The 21,137-nt window shown below is 56.1% G+C and overlaps 1 protein-coding gene across 1 annotated transcript; it reads left to right on the plus strand.

Annotated features, from left to right (window-relative positions):
* Positions 1-21: 21 nt before the first annotated feature.
* Positions 22-20,836, plus strand: MVK (mevalonate kinase). Its single transcript, XM_002921236.4, has 11 exons — positions 22-147; positions 1,055-1,146; positions 2,009-2,156; positions 5,067-5,211; positions 6,833-6,988; positions 10,530-10,633; positions 11,234-11,279; positions 14,781-14,871; positions 15,265-15,381; positions 18,677-18,830; positions 19,952-20,836. The coding sequence occupies exons 2-11, from the start codon at positions 1,069-1,071 to the stop codon at positions 20,101-20,103; spliced, it is 1,191 nt and encodes a 396-aa protein (XP_002921282.1). The 5' UTR covers positions 22-147; positions 1,055-1,068; the 3' UTR covers positions 20,104-20,836.
* Positions 20,837-21,137: the final 301 nt, after the last annotated feature.

Here is a 21,137-nt window from a genome sequence, read left to right on the forward strand (position 1 = left end):
TTGCAACACCTATTGGCCAAGGTTCAAGCCAACTGGTAAAGGGTTGCCCAGCTCGCGCGTTCTGATTGGCGGAGAGGTAGGACGGGGGCTCTCGGGGACTCGGTCCGGTACCGCTCCGGCTTCTGCTCTCCGGGCGGGCGGAGGCAGGTGAGAACTTAGGGTCTTCCGGCCGGGTGGCGCGAGGTTTGAGGCTGAGACCCCAGGACGACCTCGGGCCGGGCTCCCGGCTTCTTGGCTCAGTGCCTTCGACTCTGGGAATCCGTCTTGAGCGGTCGGTGAGCTCGAATCTGAAGTGATTTGGAGCTTTGGACCAGCAGTAGGTTTCCCGGTTCCGAGCCTCAGTTACCCCCTAAGAAACGGGATCACGCTAGTACTTGGCTTGTTGTGGGGCTCGTGTCTTATATTAAGGTAATGCACGTGAGGCCTTAAATGGTCGGTAATTCTGCAGAGTTTATAAAAAAAATCTAAACCGCGCACATCTGTAGACCCAGCAAGTCACTTTCTAGGACTCTATATTTAGAGATCGTGGCTTAGGTTTTCTACAGCCTATGATTTATCGTCGTGAGGCATTGGAAACAGCCTAAAAGTCCAAGGAAGCGTTCCTTCTGGCCCATGATTTATCATTTAAATTTCTGCCTTCAACAGTAGCGATAATAAAAGCTGCAGCCAAGAACGGAGCTGGTAAGAAATCAGTTATTGAATGATTATGGGGCCAGATACTGCCAAGTGTTCCTCTCGCATTATGTAAGGTAACTCTTCCAAAGCCCATTGAAGTACGGTTCTTGTCTCCATATAACATGAGGAAAGCGAGATTTCTAGTCATTTGAGCGGTTTAGCGAAGATGACCTCACTGGAGAGTGGAAGAGCTGGGATTTGAACCCAGCTCTTTCTGATGAGTCTAGTGCACTACCTCACTGCACAGTCTTTAGGGCGCATAGCAAGTGCTGACCTGGTAGCTGCTTTTTTTTGTTAGAATGATGAGTTTGAACTAGGCATTCTCTAATATCACTAAGATCTGGGGACCTTTCATCCTCTCTCTGGCTTTTTCTTTCAGGATTCTCGGGAGCCATGCTGTCAGAAGTTCTGCTGCTGTCCGCTCCAGGGAAAGTCATCCTTCACGGAGAACATGCCGTGGTCCACGGCAAGGTAGAGTTCCCCAGAGCCTTTCAGAATTGGGCTCCTCTTCTCCCTGACCCTACTCTTAAGGCAAAAGGAAGCCTGGAGGCATAGCCTGGGAGTACATAGGAGAGAAGATCAGTTTCTCTTCAACAAGGCAGGGAAGAGATGGGTTTTATGCCTACCGAAGGGCTTCCCTGGCTTCACCCAGTGAGACAGCACAAAGCTGAAATGTAAAGTTGTGCAGGTGGAATGAGACAACCCTGAAGGTGAGCTTTGGTGGAGAAGAAAAGAGGTCGGAGCGCTGAGCCCTGGGGCACCCTAACATTCAGAAGTGGGAAAGATGAGTAGGATCGAGCAAAGATATCTGAGACATGCATTATCTCATTTAACTCTTAGGACGACCCTCTGTGGTTAAACTTTGATTATCCCATTTTGCAGATGTGAAAGCTGAGGCTTAGGAGAGGGTTGGTAGCTTGACCAAGGTCCCATGCAACCTTAGCAGAACTGGGAATGAACCTAAGCCTGTCTGAACCCACAGCTCATGCTTTTTCCACTCCTGCATTCTGTCATTCTTTATGTTTCCAACTTACATTCATCTTTGCTGACATGGTGATTGTGGGGAAGCCATTCCTTGGTGTGGAGGACCTCTGAAGTTTTGTACGGGGAGAGCAAACATAAGTAGGTATCAGCTCCTAATTGATGGGTAGAGGCTGTGCCACTTAGTGGGAGGGCATGCCAAGCTTTAATCAGTGGCATGTGCCCTGTATGCTGGTATGTGCTCTCTGTCCTCAGTACATTGACATTGACCCCTGAGTTTGGAGCCAAACTCTTTGCACCCCTCTCCCCCCAGCCACGTACAGCCTCATTGCTTTTGCTCTTTATTCTACAGGTAGCACTGGCTGTGGCCTTGAACTTGAGAACATTCCTCCGGCTTCAGCCCCACAGCAATGGGAAAGTGTGCCTCAACTTACCAAACATTGGCGTCAAGCGGGCCTGGGATGTGGCCAGGCTTCAGCTGCAGGATACGAGCTTTCTGGGTAAGTGCAGCAAGAAAGAACCAAGTGTGGGAAGAGCCTGGGCCCTGACCAGACGGGAAATGGGACAGCTGGGTAGTTATTCTAGGCTGTCACTGAGAGGGCCAGAGACTAGCCACTCTGGGGGTGTTTTCTCTCGACCCGATAAAATGAGCTTTACTTCCTTATTTTTTTTAAATTTAAGAGCATCAAGTGATGCACTGGATCTATGTGGGCTGTGGTGGTCTGATCCTCAAGGCCTGTTGTTGGTTAAAAAAACCACAAGATACGCATAGCATGTATCTAAGGAAAGATCCAGATTGAGTGTCAGTACATATGTACACGCAGTGGTGATTAGTGGGAGGGTCCTAGGGTCTGAGAGTGGACAAAGGGAGCCTTCCTTCTGTAAGATGGTTTTGACAAGGAGAAGGTATTAATTGGTGTTGGGTGTCATTAAAAATCGTTAAATATAAAAGTAACATGCTTATTAATTGGAAAACAGAGTCAATAGTGAAACACCATCAGTAAAGAAAAAAAAAGGCACCTGTTACCACTGCCCCCTGACCACCCCCCATGACAACTCTCAGCATTTTGCTGTTAATCCTTCTGGATTATTTTCTGCAGATGGATAGTTAGATTGAGGGAGATGGGGAGGTTTTCTTGTTCCTTAACCAAAATCTGATCGGGCCACACAAATTTGTCAGAAATGTGTGATTTGTTCGTTTGTTTTTTTCTTCAGTGTATCAAGACTCTCTTTCCGTGCCAATAAATAAAGACCCCCGCGCTGATTTTCGTTAATATTGTGAATGTAGTGTCCCCTCATAAGCAGGCAGGGTTTTTCATTAGTGGGGTCACTCTCCACCTGAACCAAAGCTGAAGGGTGTTTTCTATCCTCTGTTCGTTTTCTGTCTCCTCGCCGGGCTGACGCCTTCTTGTTTGGAACAGTGTTTCTCAGCCATAGTGGGACAAGTGGGAGTCCTCCAGGGGTCTTTTCTCAACTGCTGCCTGTTCCCTGGAACAATCAGTCCACAGGAACCCATTCCCAATATCGCGGGGCAATGGAGGAACAGGCAAAAACCCCCATTTCCTAAACAGTCACTCCTTGAGATCCCCTGGGGAGGTTTTCATTGTTGTTGTTGTTCTTAACAATACAGACAGATTCCGGGCCCTGCCTCTCTCCTATTAAGAATGGGGGTCGTGGTGGCAGGGGACCAGGCAGGTGTATTTCGAAAGAAGCTCCCTGGGTGATTCCAGAAACAGCTTCAATGAGGAGCTTTGGAGCAGGCCTCAGAAAACAGCCATCCAGAGCAACCCAGACTTTGCTTTCCATGGCGCATTGGGCCTCCCCTCCCTGAGGCTGGAGATGTTCCCATGCCTGTGTGAGCCTGGACAGGTCACTTAACCCTCGGAGCCTCCGAGAGCGGAGTCGTGTGGCCTGGGAGGGTTGCTGTAAGGATCCAGCAGGATCGGAGGTGGGCCAGGGCCGGGACAGAGTGTAGTACGTGTGTGAGGGCTTGAGAGTGATTTCTCCAGGGAGAAAAAGGGAGTATGGAACATGAGCCTTTCAGAGACGTGTTTTCTACTAGATTGCCAGGCTCTTCCATCTTTTTTTTTCCCCCAGCATTCTCTGGTTGCTTCCTAACAGTCACAAACACCGGGAACATTTCACTGGGTATCTTTTTGTGTGCCAGGCACTGGACTAGTGTGTCGTGGACGTTGGCAGTCTTAGAATCCTCCAGCTTGCCCTGGACACAGGTGGTGGTATCCATCCCCATTTTATGGATGAGAAAATTGAGCTTCAGGGGCCAAGTGGCTCAGGTCACACAGCATTGTCAATGATGCAGAAAGAATTCAGACCCAGATCTTTCTAAACTCTCCAAAGTCTTTTTTTTTTTAAGATTTTTTATTTATTTATTTGAGAGAGAGAACATAAGAGAGAGCAGGAGCAGGGGGAGGGGCAGAGGTACAAGCAGGCTCCCCACTGAGCAGGAAGCCCAATGCGGGGCTTGATCCTGGGATCCGGACCTAAACTGAAGGCAGATGCTTCACCGACCGAGGCACCCAGGCACCCCTAAACTCTCCAGCGTCTTAATGAGTCATTCCATTTCCCTCGCAGCGCTCTGAAATGTCTGTGCTCTCAGTAACACTGTTACACTGGCTCGGCTGCCTTTAGTGCGTCATTATTTCGGGGGATACATAGGGCTTCGCGCGTGCCCCACCCTCACGTTTCCCAACACCCGTGCACCAAGCGCAATGTTCTGTTCCCTTTACAGTTGCACCCGTGACTCAGGGGGCAAGTTGTAAAGCTGGTCGGGCTTGCTCGGCCTCCTCAGGCTCTCCGAGAAAAGCGGCCCAGCCTCCTGCCGGGCCTCTCCCTGCTCCCCAGGCAGATCTCAGCACTTGACACTCTCTGGTTTGGAGTGTCCCGTTCTGGAGAGTTGTTTCAGGAGAGGGTCGCGTTTGGGGGATAGTTGAATACTGCCTTTGGTTTTGTACCGTGGGAGTCAAACCTGGACCTTTGCGTGGCTGAGCTGGCACGGGCTTTGTGCGCATAGGTGCGTTTCAAGACGACCGCTCATTAAGCACGGGCACTACACACCAGGAGCTGCGCCGAGGGTCTTACGTACCTTGTTCCAGGTTATCTTGGAGGAGGTACTGTTCCTATCCCTGACTACCAAGGAGGGAGACTGAGGTTCAGAGAGCGTAAGTCACGTGCTCAAGGCCCAGAGCCAGTAAGTGGTGCCGTCGGGACGCACGCCCAAGTCTGTGCGCTAGCAAAACTCGAAGGCCCCGGCAGACGCAGCCCTGGTGCTCAGGCTGTGAATCCTTGTCCCTCAGATGCTGATTCTCATGCCCGCTCGGGTTTCTGTGTTCTGTTGTCTATAAACGTGCCTGCGGGCCTCTCACCCTGCCACGTGTGCTTGTCTGCCACAGAGCAAGGGAACGCCGCAGCACCCACCCCAGAGCAAGTGGAGAAGCTGAAGGAGGTGGCGGGCTTCCCCGAGGACGGCGCCAACCCCGAGTGCCTGGCTGTGCTGGCCTTCCTCTACTTGTACCTGTCCATCTGCCGGAAGCAGAGGTGCGCGCGTGGCCTGGGGGGGGTGCGCACGTGGTCTGCGGGAGGTGTGCGCGTGGCCTGGGGAAGGTGCGCACGTGGTCTGCGGGAGATGTGTGCGCGGCCTCGGGCAGGGTGCACGCGTGGTCTGTGGGAGGTGTGCACGTGGCCTGCGGGAGGTGTGCGCGTGGCCTCGGGCAGGGTGCGCACGTGGTCTGCGGGAGGTGTGCGCGTGGCCTGGGGAAGGTGCGCACGTGGTCCGGGCCCAGAGCCAGATTCCCACATCTGCCACGTGAATTCTCCCGGGCCACGTCCACAGAGGCAGCCCTGCTCCCCATCCCGCAGCCTCCAAGAAAACTCTGTGACGAGCAAAGTGAACCCTGTGTCCGCTCCACCCCTTAAAAGAGGATCTGGGCTATCTGCCGTCAGGAAGGCCAGCTCCCAGAGGACAGCGGTGCCGTTGAGGCCATGTCGTATGGTGATGGAGAGTCGGACCGTGTTGGTCAGACCCCACGGCAGCCGCTTACCAGCTTCCTTGAGGTTCTTACCCTTCCTGGGCCTCAGTGTCCTCATCTGTAAAATGGGGGTAGTCATAGTACCTACCTCGTAGGTTTCTTGTGAGGGTGAGTGAGTTTATCTATCTAAAGTGCGTGACACAGAGCCTGGCACACAGCTTGAGAAATAGGAGCCATTAATATTCTCCTAAGAAAACTATTGGAGGGTTAGAAATATTATATATGAAATGAGCCTATCTCTGAAACTAGCCCACAGTGATTTTCACTGTGATTTTTTTGGGGGGGGGGTACCCAGGCCCACAGGGAAAGCCTCAAGGGGCAGCTCTTTACTGAGACAGCAGATGCTGGCTGAGTGGGCCCTGGAGGCCAGGCACGGTGCGGAGGGCACATTCATAAATGTCTCAACTCTTGCTGTCCACCGTGGGATTTTCAACTTGAGTAAGGGGCACATCCCTTTCCGGGAAGGGGTGCACATTTCCGGAACCTCCTGATGTGAGTTGGGTGGGCGTGTGTAGTTTGAAAAGCAGGTTCAGCGATATAATTTTATATGTGGAAAACAGCAGAATTACTTAATTGAAAATACAGAACATGAAGTTTAACAGCCCTTGCTTGGGGGAAATACAACAGGGGAAGCATCCTGTGAACACACAGTGTGCCTACAGAGGGCAGCGGTGGAGAAAGGCGGTCATCAAAGGGAGCGAGGAACGGCTTCCGTGGGTGGCCCAGGGAAGCTTCCCAGGGGAAAGGACATTTGAGAAGGGTTTTGCAGGATGGGTAGGAATTTGCCTGGGGGAGGAAGAGGCACAGAGCTATCCCGGGCAGGGATACAGAGAAGGGCCATGGGAGAGCCTCGCCTGTGCAGGGAACAGGAAGGAATTTAGAGAAACGGTTGGTGGTTCACAAGGGTATGTTATGCTTTAAATGATTCTGGTACCTGTTTCCAAGCTATGTGATTCACCACAACTTCCTGCCCATCCCGCAGGGCCACTTTTGGGGTCGGCAAATGTCCCCAAGTTCAGAAACCTAGGCCAGGCCCTGCCAATGTCCAGTCCTGGGCCTCGGCCGCTAGCTCGACGTTGGCACCTCACCACCCTTCCAGAGACTCAGCTCTGCACCCCACTGTGTTTCAGGGCCCTGCCCAGCCTGGACATCACGGTGTGGTCACAGCTACCCACGGGGGCCGGCCTGGGCTCCAGCGCCGCCTACTCTGTGTGTATGGCCACCGCTCTCCTGACTGCGTGCGAGGAGATCCCAAACCCACGGAAGGACGGGGAGTCCGCCAGCAGGTAATCACGGACCTTGCCCTGGTCACTGTCCTTCCTGGGCGCCACGACCCGAGCATGGGTTCTCTCTCAGAGGACTCCCCGCCAGAGGTGTCACGTGGCCCTTGTACAGATGAGGAAGCTGAGGCATGGAGGCCAGAGGGCAGGCCCAGCCTACGCAGCTAGGGACAGTAGACTGAGACTTGCACCGGGGCTGTCTGAAGCCAGAGCCTGACCTCTTTGCCCCTTTGCTAAGCCACTTCAGTTCCCCCACCCCTCACCTCCACCTTGCCTCTTTGGGGTTCAAGAACCCACGATGTGGCAGAAAGAACCTGAGCCTGGACTTAGGGAATCGTTGGGCCCACTTCTGCCATCGACTCACCGTGGGACCTCGGCCATAGCCGTTGTACCCCTGGGGACCCCTGCGTCTCTTCGTAGGAGCCCTTGACCTCATTCCACCGAGAGGGCATTGCCTCTGCTGTTCCCACTGTGAGTCAGTGAGGCTTGTCGGGACTGTGTTGCCGGCCACCATGTCTGTTGGGGGAACGCACCTCGAGAAGCCGCCCCAAGCACCGAGGTGATGCGGTCTGTCCTGGGCCCTGCCCCGGGAGTGGTGCCAGTCCCAAATCCAGCCTGGCAGTTTCTTGGTGAGGCCTGTCCCTGGGCCCCCGGGGCTCAGGGGGCCCTCCCACTGGGCGGCCTTGGGTACCCAACACGTACTGTGTCGGGGGACTGCTGGCCACTTCTATCCTCCAGGGCAGCTGGTGGGAGAGAAAGCTGCTCTGGCTATGCCGGGTGCCAGGATGGACGTGGCCGTGTGTGTCCTCCCAGAGTGGTGCTCCCGTGCCCTCCACACCCGCTGCAGGGGCCTGCGGCTGAGGACCTCTTTCCTCTTCCAGAACTTGGTTTTGAATTGAGGTTTCCTTCCTCTGCCCTGAAAATGCCATGCTTTTCTGATAGGCCGGTTCCCACCAGGTGCCCTGTCAGGGCCAATGATTGCTCTTCTGACACATGGAGGTTAAAATACAGTTGAATCCAGACTAAGCCCCAAGGTCCCTTTGATTTTCGTGGCCACGGCAGATCGGGGGGCTCTCAGTGGGATGTGTCTATCAGCATTCCTCAGACTCATTTTGGATGGTTCCTGTGCGTGGAGAGAAGTTGGGGCAGGGGGCAGGTAGAGGCTGCTTTTGTCAGGGGAAGAATCCAGAAGGTAATGAGAGACGCACCTGTAGGTAACACAAGGTGATGGTTTTCAGGAATTTCGGTGAGGTTTGACTGTTAACTCGCTGCAGGCCGTTGAGACACCCCTTCTACTCTCAGGGCTCTGTTTCCTCATCTGGAAGCGACAGGCCACATCTGATGGGCCTTTGGAGTCCCTCCAGCCTTGACGTTTGGTGATCCTGTGATACAACGGTGCTCGTTAGCGTGTGCTAATCACTAATTGAAACCTAGATCAGTGAAGGCCTGCTGGCCCTGGGTCTCCCGAATAGACTCGTACGTATGGGCCAGCAGACCAGCTCTGCCGTTCGCAAGGCGTGGGTGACTCATGAGCGTGTGTGTGGGGGGGGCACTCTTTCCCACGTGACTTCCTGACAACCAGCTCTGCCGTCTCCCCTGAAGACCCAGTCTTTCCTTCCCGGGACCTTTGGTGAGAGCAGGCCCCAACCCCTGCCCTGGCCCCAGCATTTCCAAATCCTACAGAGCTAGAGTCCAGTCTCCTATGAAGAGGGGGTTAGAAATCTGAGCCCCGGTAGGATGAACGGTACACAGAATGGAAGGGAGACTCGCCTTTGTGGAGAGGGCCAGGTCCTGGGCTGGGTCCAGCAGCCCCTTTGCCCCATCGCTCATTCGCTTTGCAGTTCCTGGAAAGGGCCAGTTCTTGTCCAGTTCCAGGTGCTACGCAGCCTCGGTCTGGAATGCTCTCCTCACACGTCTTACCTTGCTGACCCTCCCCTTGTCCCTCAGGCCCTCCCCTTTCCCGATGAGGTGCACCCCTTCCAGCCCGCTTCGCATCTCCTGGGGGTTGTAGTTGAACGCTGATTGCTTCTGGGCATCCCTGCTCCGTGAGACGCCAAGCCTCGAGCAGTCAGGGGCCGTGTCTGGTTCATCCCCTACCGTGAGCTTAGTCACAGGCACATCGTAGAGGCTCAGCAAATATTGGACAGGTGAGGGCATCTTGTTGGCACCTTAAAGCTCAGGCGTTGGCTGCTTGGGCCCCAGGCATCAGATGTGGAGCTGGGGTAGCAGTGAATAGCCCCGGAAGCTGCTTTACCCACCTGAGCCTCAGTTTCCTCTTCTGTACCAGAGGGATAGTAACTGTACCTTCCCTGTAGGGTTTTTGTGGGGATGACAGGAGGTGGCCATTTGAGAAAGGCTGCAGCAGAGTGCTCGGCACCTGGTGATAGCATTGAGCCTCTCTCAGCCACCCTGTGAGTGGCGGGGCCATCACGTCCTCATTTGGCCAGTGAGAAAAGAGGCTCAGAGGGGGCGATGGCCTTGCCCAAAGCCTCACAGCAAATGAGCGCTGGACCAGGCTTGGAGTGAATCCAGGAGCTGTGATCCCAGGCAACCTTTTTCCAGAGCCCAAACTGTTTCCCGGGCATTTTACAAAGCATTTGTGTGTTCGTATCTCACACGTCCTCAGTGAGGGAGACATGATTACCCGTGTTTTACAGCTGAGAAAACAGGGTCGGAGGTGAAGCCGTGGCTCAGGGATGCCCAGAGAGTCAGCGGCAGGGCAGCTCGCTGCTTGCTCCACAGCTCTGCCCTGGAGTCCCAGCATTCTCGGGGCCACGGCACCCCCTGTTTCGTGGGGGCAGGGCGTCCGCAGAAAGGAAACAAAAGCCTAGAGAAAGGGGCGGGGGACGGGCTCACTGGATTCCTTGTTCACTACTCATGGGCTTGGGGTCTGCTCACTCAAACTGTGAGTGAGCCCACACCTCTCCCGAGCAAGGCAGCGTGGCCGCGTGCTTAGGAAAGATCCAGAGACGGCCCGTGCACACTTGACCCACTGAGGGTGTTTGGGGCACCTGGAATCCACATTCCTGACAGCTGGGCTTTGGGAACAGTCACACGTCTCGTCACACGTCTGCTCACTCGTCCTCACGGCAGGCTGGGTTCCGGAGCAGGTGTGGACGCAGGGGTCTGTGACAGTGGTAACTACTGCCCGCTGCTTGCCGACGCCGTGCCAGGCACTTCGCCAGCACTCGATGCACCTGCAACTAGCCTTGGGCGGGCGTGACCATTGTACAGATGAGGACAGTGGGGCTCAGACAGGTTAGGGAACAGGCCCAGAGCCCCTCAGCTGCTAGGACCGTATGCATCTAAAGCTAGTCTCCTTCCTCTGTGCCGGGTGGGAGGGCTGCAGAGGAAGGGAAGGTCAGCACGCTCTGTAGTGGAGAGGTTCCAGGCTGTTCTTCTGTTTCTGCGTTCGAGAGTCCAAGCCCCTTTGACTTTTTTTGGTCTCCACCAAGCTTAACCTGCGGATCCTTCCCCCTGCTGCCTTTGGTGACCCTAGTCCCCCACTCTCCTCCGAGGTACAGACGAACTCCTGTGTCTTCTCCAGGTGGACCGGGGAGGATTTGGAGTTAATTAACAAGTGGGCCTTCCAGGGAGAGAGAATGATTCATGGGAACCCCTCCGGAGTGGACAATGCTGTCAGCACCTGGGGTAGGGGCTGCCTCAGGCTTGTTTTCTCTATTTTTATTATTTTATAAGTTCTTAGGACCATAGTAAATGCCCAGGCTCTGTTGGTTTGAATGAACGAAACCAGCGGATTCTGAGGAAAATAGTCTCTTCCTGTTCGGTGGTGGGGGGAGGGGAGAGATTTCAGGGCCCTGCCACACACCTCCTGAATCTAATCTCTGGGGGTGTCTGGGGGTTGGAGCGGGGCCTGGGAAGCCAGGGTTTCAGAGAGCTCCCCAGGAGGGTCCCTGGGGTAAAGCTGCAGGGCCAGAGCTCTAGAGTTTGGCGGCCACACCGGCTGGCCTCCCCTCGGGTCAGGACCCTGGCTTCTGGGACCCGGCCACGGTCCTGGGCTCACCTTCACTGCATGGCCTGTGGCACGAGGCTGGGCAGCCTGGAGGGCGGGAAAGCCCTTTCGCCCTCCTGGACCTTGTGTAACTGCAACTGGGATGACTAGTGATGAGGTTCCGTCTGCTCCCTGGATGGGGCAGCGCTCTCACCCCCACCGCAAGCCCAGCTTCCCTGCCAAGAGGCCAAGGTACATAGCTTTTCCCCCAGCTCTGACCCGCTGCCTTTTCTCTTTAGGAGGAGTGGTCCGATTCCAGCAAGGCAAGATCTCCTCCCTAAAGAGGTAATTCTGGGGCGGAGCAGCGGCTCCTGGCACGGCTGTGGCAACACGTCCGGTGTGGGGGGGCTCTACCTCGTGGTCAGGACGCGTGTGGGCCGCGTGTCCCCGGGCTTTCTCTCCCCCGCCTCATGAGGCCCTCACAGGCCTGTTCTTACCTTCTGTGCTACAGCTCTTAGATCTCCAAGAACTTAGAGGGAGAAGTCATGCATGGCTGTGCCGTTCACCTTCCAGACAGCAACTCCTCCCCCAGGCCCCCAGCTTCTCAGTCACTTAATTCATCTGCTCGTGTATTCATTTAGCAAACAAGAATCAGTGTCTTCCCGTGTTCCTGACGACACTGTACTAGGGTCTAGGGCTATAAAAATGAGCCTCAGAGGCAGTTTTGGCAGGGTCGGGGGCGGGAATGGGGGTGGGGTAGGGGAAGGGCCGGCAGACATGGGCACGAGGCTGCAGGCAAATGTGAGAGTTGCCACACTGAGGCCCTCGGGGCAGAGGCAGGGCTGAAGCTGGTGGGAGGCTTCAAGCAGGGGTGATGTGACAACTTTTCACCCCGTTTCACATGTTCCTTGACCCCCTCCCCCTGGAGGAATTTGGATTACAAACGCACGTGTTAAAATAGAACATTCTCTGTTCTCTTTGGACTTAGAGTGGACTTGCCCGGGGCAGATGGGAGCGGGTGCTTCTTGGCAGTTCCTTAAGCCCTCGGTCAAGTCGGGTGCTTCGACCTGCACCTCTGGCATCTTCCTGCCTCGGCTCTCTTGTCTTCCAAGAGCCAAGCCTGCCTTTCTGAGCCTCGACATGAGGGTTTCTTTACCTTGCGGCCATAGACATCATGGACTGGATAATTCTTTCTGGCGGGGGGCTGCCCTCCACAGCGTGTTTTGGATGTTTAGAAGCATCCCTGAGCTCCACCCACAAGATGCCAGTAGCACCTCCCCCATCTCCCAGCTGTGACAGCCGGAAATGTCTCTAGATATTGCCGCCTGTCCCCCGGAGGGCAAACCACCCGAGATGACAGCCTCCGCTGTGCACAGACGAGGAAGCAGAGCCATTGAGGAGCGTGGGACCAGCCCGCTGGGGGCCTGGATGGGGCCGGCTCTGCCAGGTAGACTGACGCCCGGTGCAGCGACAGCAGGAGTCCGCGCGGGACTCAAGCTGCCAGGGCTGGGCCTGCCCACAGGGCTCCCCATCCTCACGACTGTCATCCTCAGAACAAAGGCTCCAGAGAATACAGAAGCTGCCGTGCATGACCGTGAGGGGTGTCATAAGTCGGGCTACGGATCTGGGGGTGCTTCATGGGGGCTGTGGCATCTCGTTCAGGGTTTCCTGAGAGCTAGTTGTATCCTAAGCACCAGGGATAGAAAACCCGCTAACATGCGGCATGGGCACGCGCACATTCTACTCGAGCGAAGTCAAGAGATGAGTGATAAAGGGATTTCCAGGTGGGGGGAGGCAGGGGGAGAGGCCCTGAGGCGTAGTCAGTGGCCAGCTGGTGGTGGCGTGGTGGACGGAGGCAAAGCCCAGCTCTGCCACTCGCAAGCCGGCTGCTCTTGACCGAGTCGCTTTTCCTGGTTTATGTAATGACGATCCTGACCTGAAACCAGAAACGGTCTCTGTAGAGTGCTTTGCTTTCTGCCCACTAAATTTAATTCCACAGATGTTAGTGAGCAGCTACTGTGTGCTGGGGCCTTGGCAGTGAAGAGTAAGTCCCACCTTCACAGAACTCGCATTTTGTGGGAGGAGACAGCCAACACACGGCTCCATAAGAGCGTGTCAGGCAGTTGGGTGGATAACTAGGGGAGCCTCCAATGAAATGACATTTGAGCAGGGACCCGAAGGAAAACACGAGAGTGAGTCCTAGAGCTGTCGAGGACAGAGGACAGGGATGGGTCCCTGGCAGAGGAAATGCAAGTGCAAAGGCCCTGGGGCCAGGATGTGCCTGGCATGTTAAGCCGCAAGTAGGAGGCCAGGATGGCCGGGTGGAGCTGCCGGGGGAGGGCAGAGAGGAGATAAGATTGAGAAGTTAGCCAGGCCTAGCAGCACAAGCACTTACAGGGCAGAGCCTGGGTGGCAGTGTCTAGTTGCCCCAGGACGCCGGGGTTTTGTGGGGCCAGTGGAGCTGGCAGCAAGCCTGTTCACAGAGGACTTGCCTAAGGAAGATGAAAACAAGGTATTCAAACTCCTCCCGCCCCAGTGGCCAGGAGCACAGAACAGACCGACCTTCACTGTGGGCTGCGGGGTGCCACAGAGAGCAGATGGCGGATTCTCCAAGAAGCCGGGAGGCCAGACTCCGCATTAATCCCTCCGATGGCTTCAAGAGGAACCCTTTCTCCCCAGACCACGCATGGTGCTTCTCCATTAAAAAAATGCATTGTTTGCAAAGTGGATCAAGATGCGACCTCCCAGAACGCCGCCCTTTTGAGGAACGGCTTGTCTTTAAGGGGAAAAGAAAAGCCAAATAGAATGTTCATCTTTTGTAAAGTTAAAAAAAAAAAAAAGCCGGTCTCCAAGGCTGAGAATCGATATTAATTTCATGGGCTTCTGGGCGGTGAGATCAAGCAGGTTTCTGGCAGCCTTTCCCCGCCCGATTGGATTTTACAGTCTTGGGTTGTGAAAAGAAAAACGGATAAAGGTATCAAGGGGCCTGCCTGTCTCCAGCTGTCCCGCGCCAGAGCTCATCCAGACGTTCCATCCTCAGCGCCCGGCCCACAGTGCTCTGAAAGGCAGCTCAGGGATGACAAGAAAGGGTGCCCTGAGTCCCCAAACATCACCACAGCACAATTGGGACTGTGACTCTAGGAGGCATCCTAAAGCTCAGCGGTTGGAGAGGGCAGCTTACTGTGACCGCCCTGGGCCCTCTGTTGTCTTCCCTGGGGCAGCCGAGCAGGGAGGAATGACTCCCTCTAACCATCTCTGGCTGTGCCAGGGCAGCGGGTCTGGGCTCCCATCAAGGCAGGGCAAGGGTGGGCCCCACCTGCACAAACCTGCCCTCCCCTGCACCCCTGGGCTCACTGTGCCAGCCAACCTGGGCATCTTCCTTCCCTGCGTGCGCCCCCCTGCATGACCTGCCCCAGGTCCCTTTGCATTTCTTCCTAAATCTCTAGACCGTCCCACTCCAGCAAGCTCAGGTGGCCCACAGGACAGAACCTCCACCCCTTCTTGCACCCTTGGCTCTAGTGCCTTTGAACTCTTCTAACCCCGTGAACTTGGCATGCTCTGCCAGCTCCAGGCTAAGCCAGGCCCCCTCGCATGTGCCCAGCCCATAGTCGGTGCCGCACTGAAGCCAAGTGGGTATGTGATGAGCCAAAGGAAAGTGTCTGTCTTCCTGGGGGCTGGAGTGGAGATGCAGCTGCGACTGGCAGCAGGAGCCCCCTGCTCCCCTCGCTTCCCCTCCAGCCCCTTGCTGTCCCCTCCCTGGGCCTCCACTTCCTCCTCTGTGTCAGGGTAGGGTGACATTTGGGATTGCCCCCGGCCCTGACACCGTGGCCCCTCTTCACCCCACAGGCCACCGGCTCTGAGGATCCTGCTGACCAACACTAAAGTCCCTCGCAGCACCAAGGCTCTCGTGGCCAGCGTCCAGAGCAGGCTGCTTAAGGTGCCTCCCGTTCCACTCCTGGTGGGGTTCCGGCAGGGCCGCGGCGGCCTGGTCTGGGGGCTCGAGCTCGCTCTCTGCCCTGTGGGTTAGTGGAGGGGCGGGATGGATGATGGGGACTGGGGGAGGCGGTTTGGGCAGACGAGGTGCTGTGTGCCCCCCACCCCAGCTGGGGGGCAGGACAGGAAGTGTCAGACATGCTGGCTTGGCGATGAGACTCCCCCACTCATGCCAGGGGGCACCGGGCAAGGCAGATACCCGGTGGGAAGGAGAAGGGGTTTCCTCAGAGGTGGGGAGTGGGCCGTGGGGACACCTCTCTCTCCTCGCGTTGCCCAGTGGCTGGCTGGTGTCTGCCCGGCCCTAGGTCTCACTGGCCCTTGCTTCCTCTCCCTCCAGTTCCCTGAGATCGTGTCACCCCTGCTGACCTCCATCAACGCGATTTCGCTGGAGTGCGAGCGGATGCTGGGGGAGATGGAGGCGGCGCCGGCCCCCGAGCACTACCTTGTGCTGGAAGTAAGAGCCGGTCTGCGGGGTGCACGGCCTCACGCACACCGCTGTCTGAGGCAGGGCTCCCCATCTGCACTCAGAAGCCCCAGAGCCAAAGCAGAGAGGCTGGGCTCAGGCCTGGGGTCCCGTGTGTGCAAAGGCCAGCAAGCATGCCTTCTTCTTAAGCCTTTTCCCGGATGGTTCAGAGGCATGCAGAGAGCACATGCGAAGCGCAGAGGGCAGGGCCCGGCGCGTGCTAGGCGTGGGCTAAGCACCAGGGGCCAGGTTTGGGTTCCTCCCGTAAGGAGCAGTGGGATATTGCTGACACTGTCTTCCGTCGGTCCAGAAGCGATTTCTTGCTTGGCCACCTCTTTCCTGCTCCTCTTGCTAACTGCATTTGTTCCTTTGGTAACTGTTTATCACCGGCATGCTTTGGTTCAGAAATTTTTATCTATTTATTCGAGAGAGAGCGAAGGGGGAGGAGCAGAGGGGGAGGGGTAGACAGAGAGAGAGAGAGAGAGAGAGGGACAAGCAGACTCCACACTGAGTGCAGAGCCTGACGATGGGGCTTGATCCCACAACCCTGAGATCATGACCTGAGCCGAAATCAAGAGTCTGACGTTTAACCAGCTGAGCCACCCAGGCGCCCCGGTTTGGATATATTCTAACACTATTCTTTCTTCATTGTTCCCCGAGCTGCTACCCTTTGCGTAATTCCTGTGTAGAGGCTGAGACCTCACACCTTGCGTTTGATCAGGTCCTGATCTGAACCCCAGCTTCACCCCTGCTGGTCTCACCAGAGCGTCTTAAGAACACAGTGAGGCCCAGTAGGTCACCATGCAGTCACCATGCCTGATGAGCCACCACTTTAGTAAGCCAGAGGACGCAGGCTCATCCTCAGACACGGTCCGGGTGGCCCGGCAAACATGGATCGACATCAAAGAGCCATCTGGCTCCCCTTGAAGAATCAGGGGATCAGGCAGGCCACGCTGGCGAGGCTGTGTGACAACACTTGGCAGGAGGGGCAGAAGGGGCCCTCCGGGGGAGGTCCTATGGTCTCCCATTTCTCCACAGTCCCCACCACTCCCTAACTGCTACCCCCAGCTGCCGTGGGCTGCCTGGTGCCTCCCTGTCCCGCTGTACGCATTTGAGTCGGCAGCCCCTGTAGTGAACAGAAGCAGCTCTTAGGCCAAGGCTTTTCACAGATGATTTCTCCCTTGATCTCTGCAATCACCTGCCTGGGAAGTAGATATGCTGTGCCCATTTTACAGATATAAAAACCAAGGCCTATAGAGCAACTTTCTCCAAGGCTCACCAACCAGTGAGTGGCCATGCCAGGCGTCAAACTGGCTGACTTGCTTGTCTCTTTAGCCAACAGCTTTTGAACGAGCACCTACCTGGGCCAGGGGCAGTGACCCTCCTTCGTTTCTGTGCTTTTGCTCCCATTTCTATAGCTGTCTGCCTCCAGTCCCCCAGCGTTTGCCTTGCTGGCTTCAATTCCTTTCACGTAGAAAGGAGGGAACATAGTCCTCCTGAGTAGGAAATTAATAATGATAGAGTACTGCCTAAAATATACCCTGTTGAGCCCCTGGAGAATGCCACAGAACAGCACGTTGATTACACATTGTGTATATTTTTGGCTGTGGCAGCCGCTGAAATGTGCAGCTCGGCTCCTGGACAGCTTTGTGCTCAAACCAGCGAGCTGTTCTCCTGTGTCACAACCTGTCATCCGATCCTTGACAGATTTTGGATCAGAATGTGACAGGTGTCTGAAACCTGCCTCGGCAACGTGACACCTGGCGCTCAGGCGCAGAGAGCAGCCCCCAGAAGTTTTCCCTCACATCCAGCCCTTGGGGCTGGGGAAAGGCACCTGGGGCTGCCACCGGGCCATCACGCCTGTCTGCTCATTTGTCAGAAGTGCTGGGGGGTGGGAGGTGGGCTGCAGGGGAGGGCTGACCCGAGCCCGCCCGACAGCCCAGGGCAGGAGAACCAGGTGGGTCTCAGCAGACGGCTCGGTGATTGGCAACCCTCCCGGCGCACAGGCGCTCCCCGTTCCCTGGAGCAGAGCCGCACGCTGTCAAGCCACACGCCACAAGAAGTAGGTGGCAGCTGGAACGCCAGGGGCGCTCTTGGAGGCAAGGTAGACGTGAGCTTTGCATCGGGCAGACCCGGCTTCCAGGGCTGCCTCAGTACCTTGCCAGCTCAGCGACTTTAGGCAAGTCATTTCCTCCCTGAGCCTTAGCATCCCCTTGAAATGAAGAGGACGGTGATGTGACCATGTAGTGCTAATAGCCGACTGTCCCGAATCCCTCATCTCAGGCCAGGCACGATGCGGAAAACTCACCTCGTTCCATCCCTACGGCAGTGAGGCAGAACCCCTTACAATGCCAGTTTTACAAGTGGGGAAACTGAGGCACGGGGTGAAAGCCCTCGCCCCAGAACCAAGAGGTCACGGAGCTGGGACTCAAACCCAGGCCCCCCTGACTCCAGATCCCACATTCTTGGCTTGCTCATCCTTAGAGCCCCAGCACCTAGCACACTGCCCGGCCCGGTGAAGGTGTTTGGCAAACACCGGTGGAGTAAATGAAATGTTATAGGGGGCGCCTGGGCTGTGCTAGCTGTCAGTTCTGTTATTTCGTCCACTTACGTGCTGTTTGAGCCTCAGAAGAACAGGAATTTTGCTCAGGATCAAAGAAACCTGAAACACATTTAGCTCTTTCTTCCACTTGTGACCTTGTTAGGACAATAAACCAGTTCTTATTCTGAAAATATGGGCACCTGAGGCAGCTGTAGGATGGCATAGTACTTCAGACTTCTGCAGATGATAGGAACCCATCTCAACCAGGCTTTAACAGAAAGGGAATTTTTTGGCTCATAACTGTGAAGACCTTCAAGAACAGCTGCAGGCATAGCTGGATCCAGGGACCAAAACAGCTCAGTCTGAAATCTCTCTCCGTCTTCCATATAATCCCTGTCTGCATGCAGGGCAGATAACTCTGGCAGCTTACCTTCGAAGTCAGCCAGTTAGCAGCTCCAGGGCAGAGGCAAGAGAAAACCCCGGGAGGGCTGTGGTTGGCCCAACCTGGGTCACAGATCTATCCTTGACCAGTCACCTGGGACATGTGTTTGCCACCAGCTCCATCCCAGCCCCATGGGAAGTCCTGCAGGAGGGAGAGGTTCTTTGACCCGTGGAGAGGGACACGGTGTTGGCTTATCTAAGGCATGTGCTGTCACAAACCGGTGGCTGTCACATGAGTGGGGTGGGCACAGGACCTTGGCTTCAGGCACACCAGGTGGGAACAGATGGAACCTTCTCCTCCAGGAGCTCATCGACATGAACCAGCACCATCTGAATGCCCTCGGCGTGGGCCATGCCTCGCTGGACCAGCTCTGCCAGGTGACCATGGCCCATGGACTGCACAGCAAGCTCACTGGTGCAGGCGGTGGTGGCTGTGGCATCACACTCCTCAGGCCAGGTACCTGGGGGGTGGGCAGGGTTGCCAGCCGGGGCTCATACAAACGTTATACCTGGGCAATTTGCTTGGGAAGAGGAAGAAACCAGAGAACAGCCTCACCTCTGCTGTGTAGCCTTGGTCAAGTTAATTAACCTCTCTGGGTCTTTGTTGCTGTGTTGGTAAAATAAGGATGCTAACATCTAGTTTATAAGATCGTTGTCTAGATTCAAGGAGAAAAGTGCATTTAGCACGCCTGGCACGGGGCTGGGCTGTAGTAGGGGCTCATACTGTGGCGGCTGTCCCTCCCGCCTCCTTCCCTGCCAAGTCTCCCACAAGCTCGAGAAATAACCAGGACATTGTCATCACCTATGGTCAGCCTCACCCCTCTCCCCCACTGTCATCTCTTGATGTGGCCAAGATGGGAACTGACCTTGCTACAGAACAAAGAGCTTTCTCTCCCCTTAGTGTCTGGGGGAAAGAGCAAGGCTGGGTAATGGTACCCAGGGCCGGCGAGGGGCTCCTGGGGGTGCTCAGTCACCACACCGGTCCTCAGGACCGGGCCCTCAGAGCTCCCACCTCCACTGTCTTCCCTTTGCCCCTCCTTCTGGTCTTTCTCTCCCCTTCTTTACCTTCTCCTCCTTCCTCTTTTTGTCCCACCTTTCCCTGTTGCTTTGCAGTCAGCCCACAGTGGCCCCAGCTGCTCCCCTCACCCTCAGTGCGCTCCCAGGCGTCAGAAAGTCAGCACGGCCTACGGCAGACTTTGACCGTTGGCTTCTAGTTCAGGGTCAGTGACGATGATGAGAGAGAAGGCTTCTGGGGCGTGTCTGCTGTGCCAGGAGTCTTACCTGCATTCTCCCGTGAAAGCCTCACAGTGACCCTCGAGGGGTAGGTGTTATTAGCCCCATTCCCAGATGAGGAGACAGACTCAGAGAAGGCAGGTCACTGGTCTGAGGCCCCATGGCTGATCCGTGACAAGGCCAGGTCCATGTGACTCGGGAGCCCATGATTTTAACTGTTGCCCCATAGCCACCACCACCCCCACTCCCGAGGGTGCCAGGCTTGGTCCCGGGCCTTTTCCAGGATGAACGATTCCTAAGGGAGCGGATGATTGTGGGGTGACCTGCTGCTTTTCCTCCCCCCAGATCTGGAGCAGCCGGAGGTGGAGGCCACGAAGCAGGCTCTGACTGACTGCGGGTTTGACTGCTGGGAAACCAGCATCGGGGCCCCCGGCATCTCCGTCCACTCGGCCGCCTCCCTGGATGCCCCCGTGCGGCAAGCCCTGGATGGTCTCTGAGAGGAGCCCGTGCCGCTGCAGCCCCAAGAAGCCCCTTCCTGGAGTATTCTGGGTGCCGGAGTCGGCTTCTGTGCTGACCAGCGGGCCCCCAGCCCCTGTGCACCAGCCTTCCTAGTGGCCGCACCCCTCCGTCCCAGCGGTGCCACCTGGAACCTGCAGTGGGCTGGGGTCCCCGGAAGACCCGGTCTGTGCCCTGCCTTCTCTTGAGCCACCCAGGAAGTGGAGCCATGTGGGGTCCTCTGAGATGTGAGGGGCTTCCTTCCTGTCCTCCCTGAAGCTCCCACGTACCCATCTGCTTTGGGCCTCTGCCGCCTTCTCAAACCCTCTGCCCACTTGGCTGGACGCTCAGGTGCAGTGTGCCTTCTCCCTCCCTCTGCCTCTGCCTTTCCACCTGTCTCTCAGGGCTCGGCCCCTCCCGCCTCCTCCAGGAAGCCTTCCCTGACTCCTGGCAGGATGACCCTTGTTCCACCTTCCACCCTGCACGCCCCGTGTGTTTGAACCAGTCAGCATTTGGCGTGCTCTGCTCTTCTCTCCAGCTAGATTATGGACTCCCCAGGGGTTGTCTGGGTGGTAGTCTTTACCTTCTGCCCTCCCATCCAAGGGTTGGCTGAAGGCATGGTCCATGTACCCAGTTTCTTCCAGTCTGTACCCACAGGACTTGCAGAAAAGATGGCAGAGGGGAAATAAAAAGCTCGTGAGTAAACCAGGGCTTCCCTCGGAGCCCAGAAAGAAGGATGGTAGTCTGATACAGTCTGCAGCCCGCCGGTGCCTGCCTCCTCTGTCCCTTCTCTGGCCACCTTCCCCGTGGAGCTCTTAGGGAGTTGAAGGAAAGAGGGGCTCTGGGTCACTCCGTTTTGTGTCTCAGGGACACAGTGGGCTTTTCCCAGATGGTCCTCAGTCCTCCAGCACAATTCCTACCTGCTTTTCCAGAAAGCGGAGTTTTAAGCTTCATGGCTCCTGGAGTTGTGAGCACTCATGACTTCACAGACTTTTGTGAGCCTTGGAAACAAAAACCTATAGGTTCTGGAGTCTTC

Source organism: Ailuropoda melanoleuca, chromosome 12 (genome assembly GCF_002007445.2).
Source record: "Ailuropoda melanoleuca isolate Jingjing chromosome 12, ASM200744v2, whole genome shotgun sequence".
NCBI classification, from domain to species: Eukaryota; Metazoa; Chordata; class Mammalia; order Carnivora; family Ursidae; genus Ailuropoda; species Ailuropoda melanoleuca.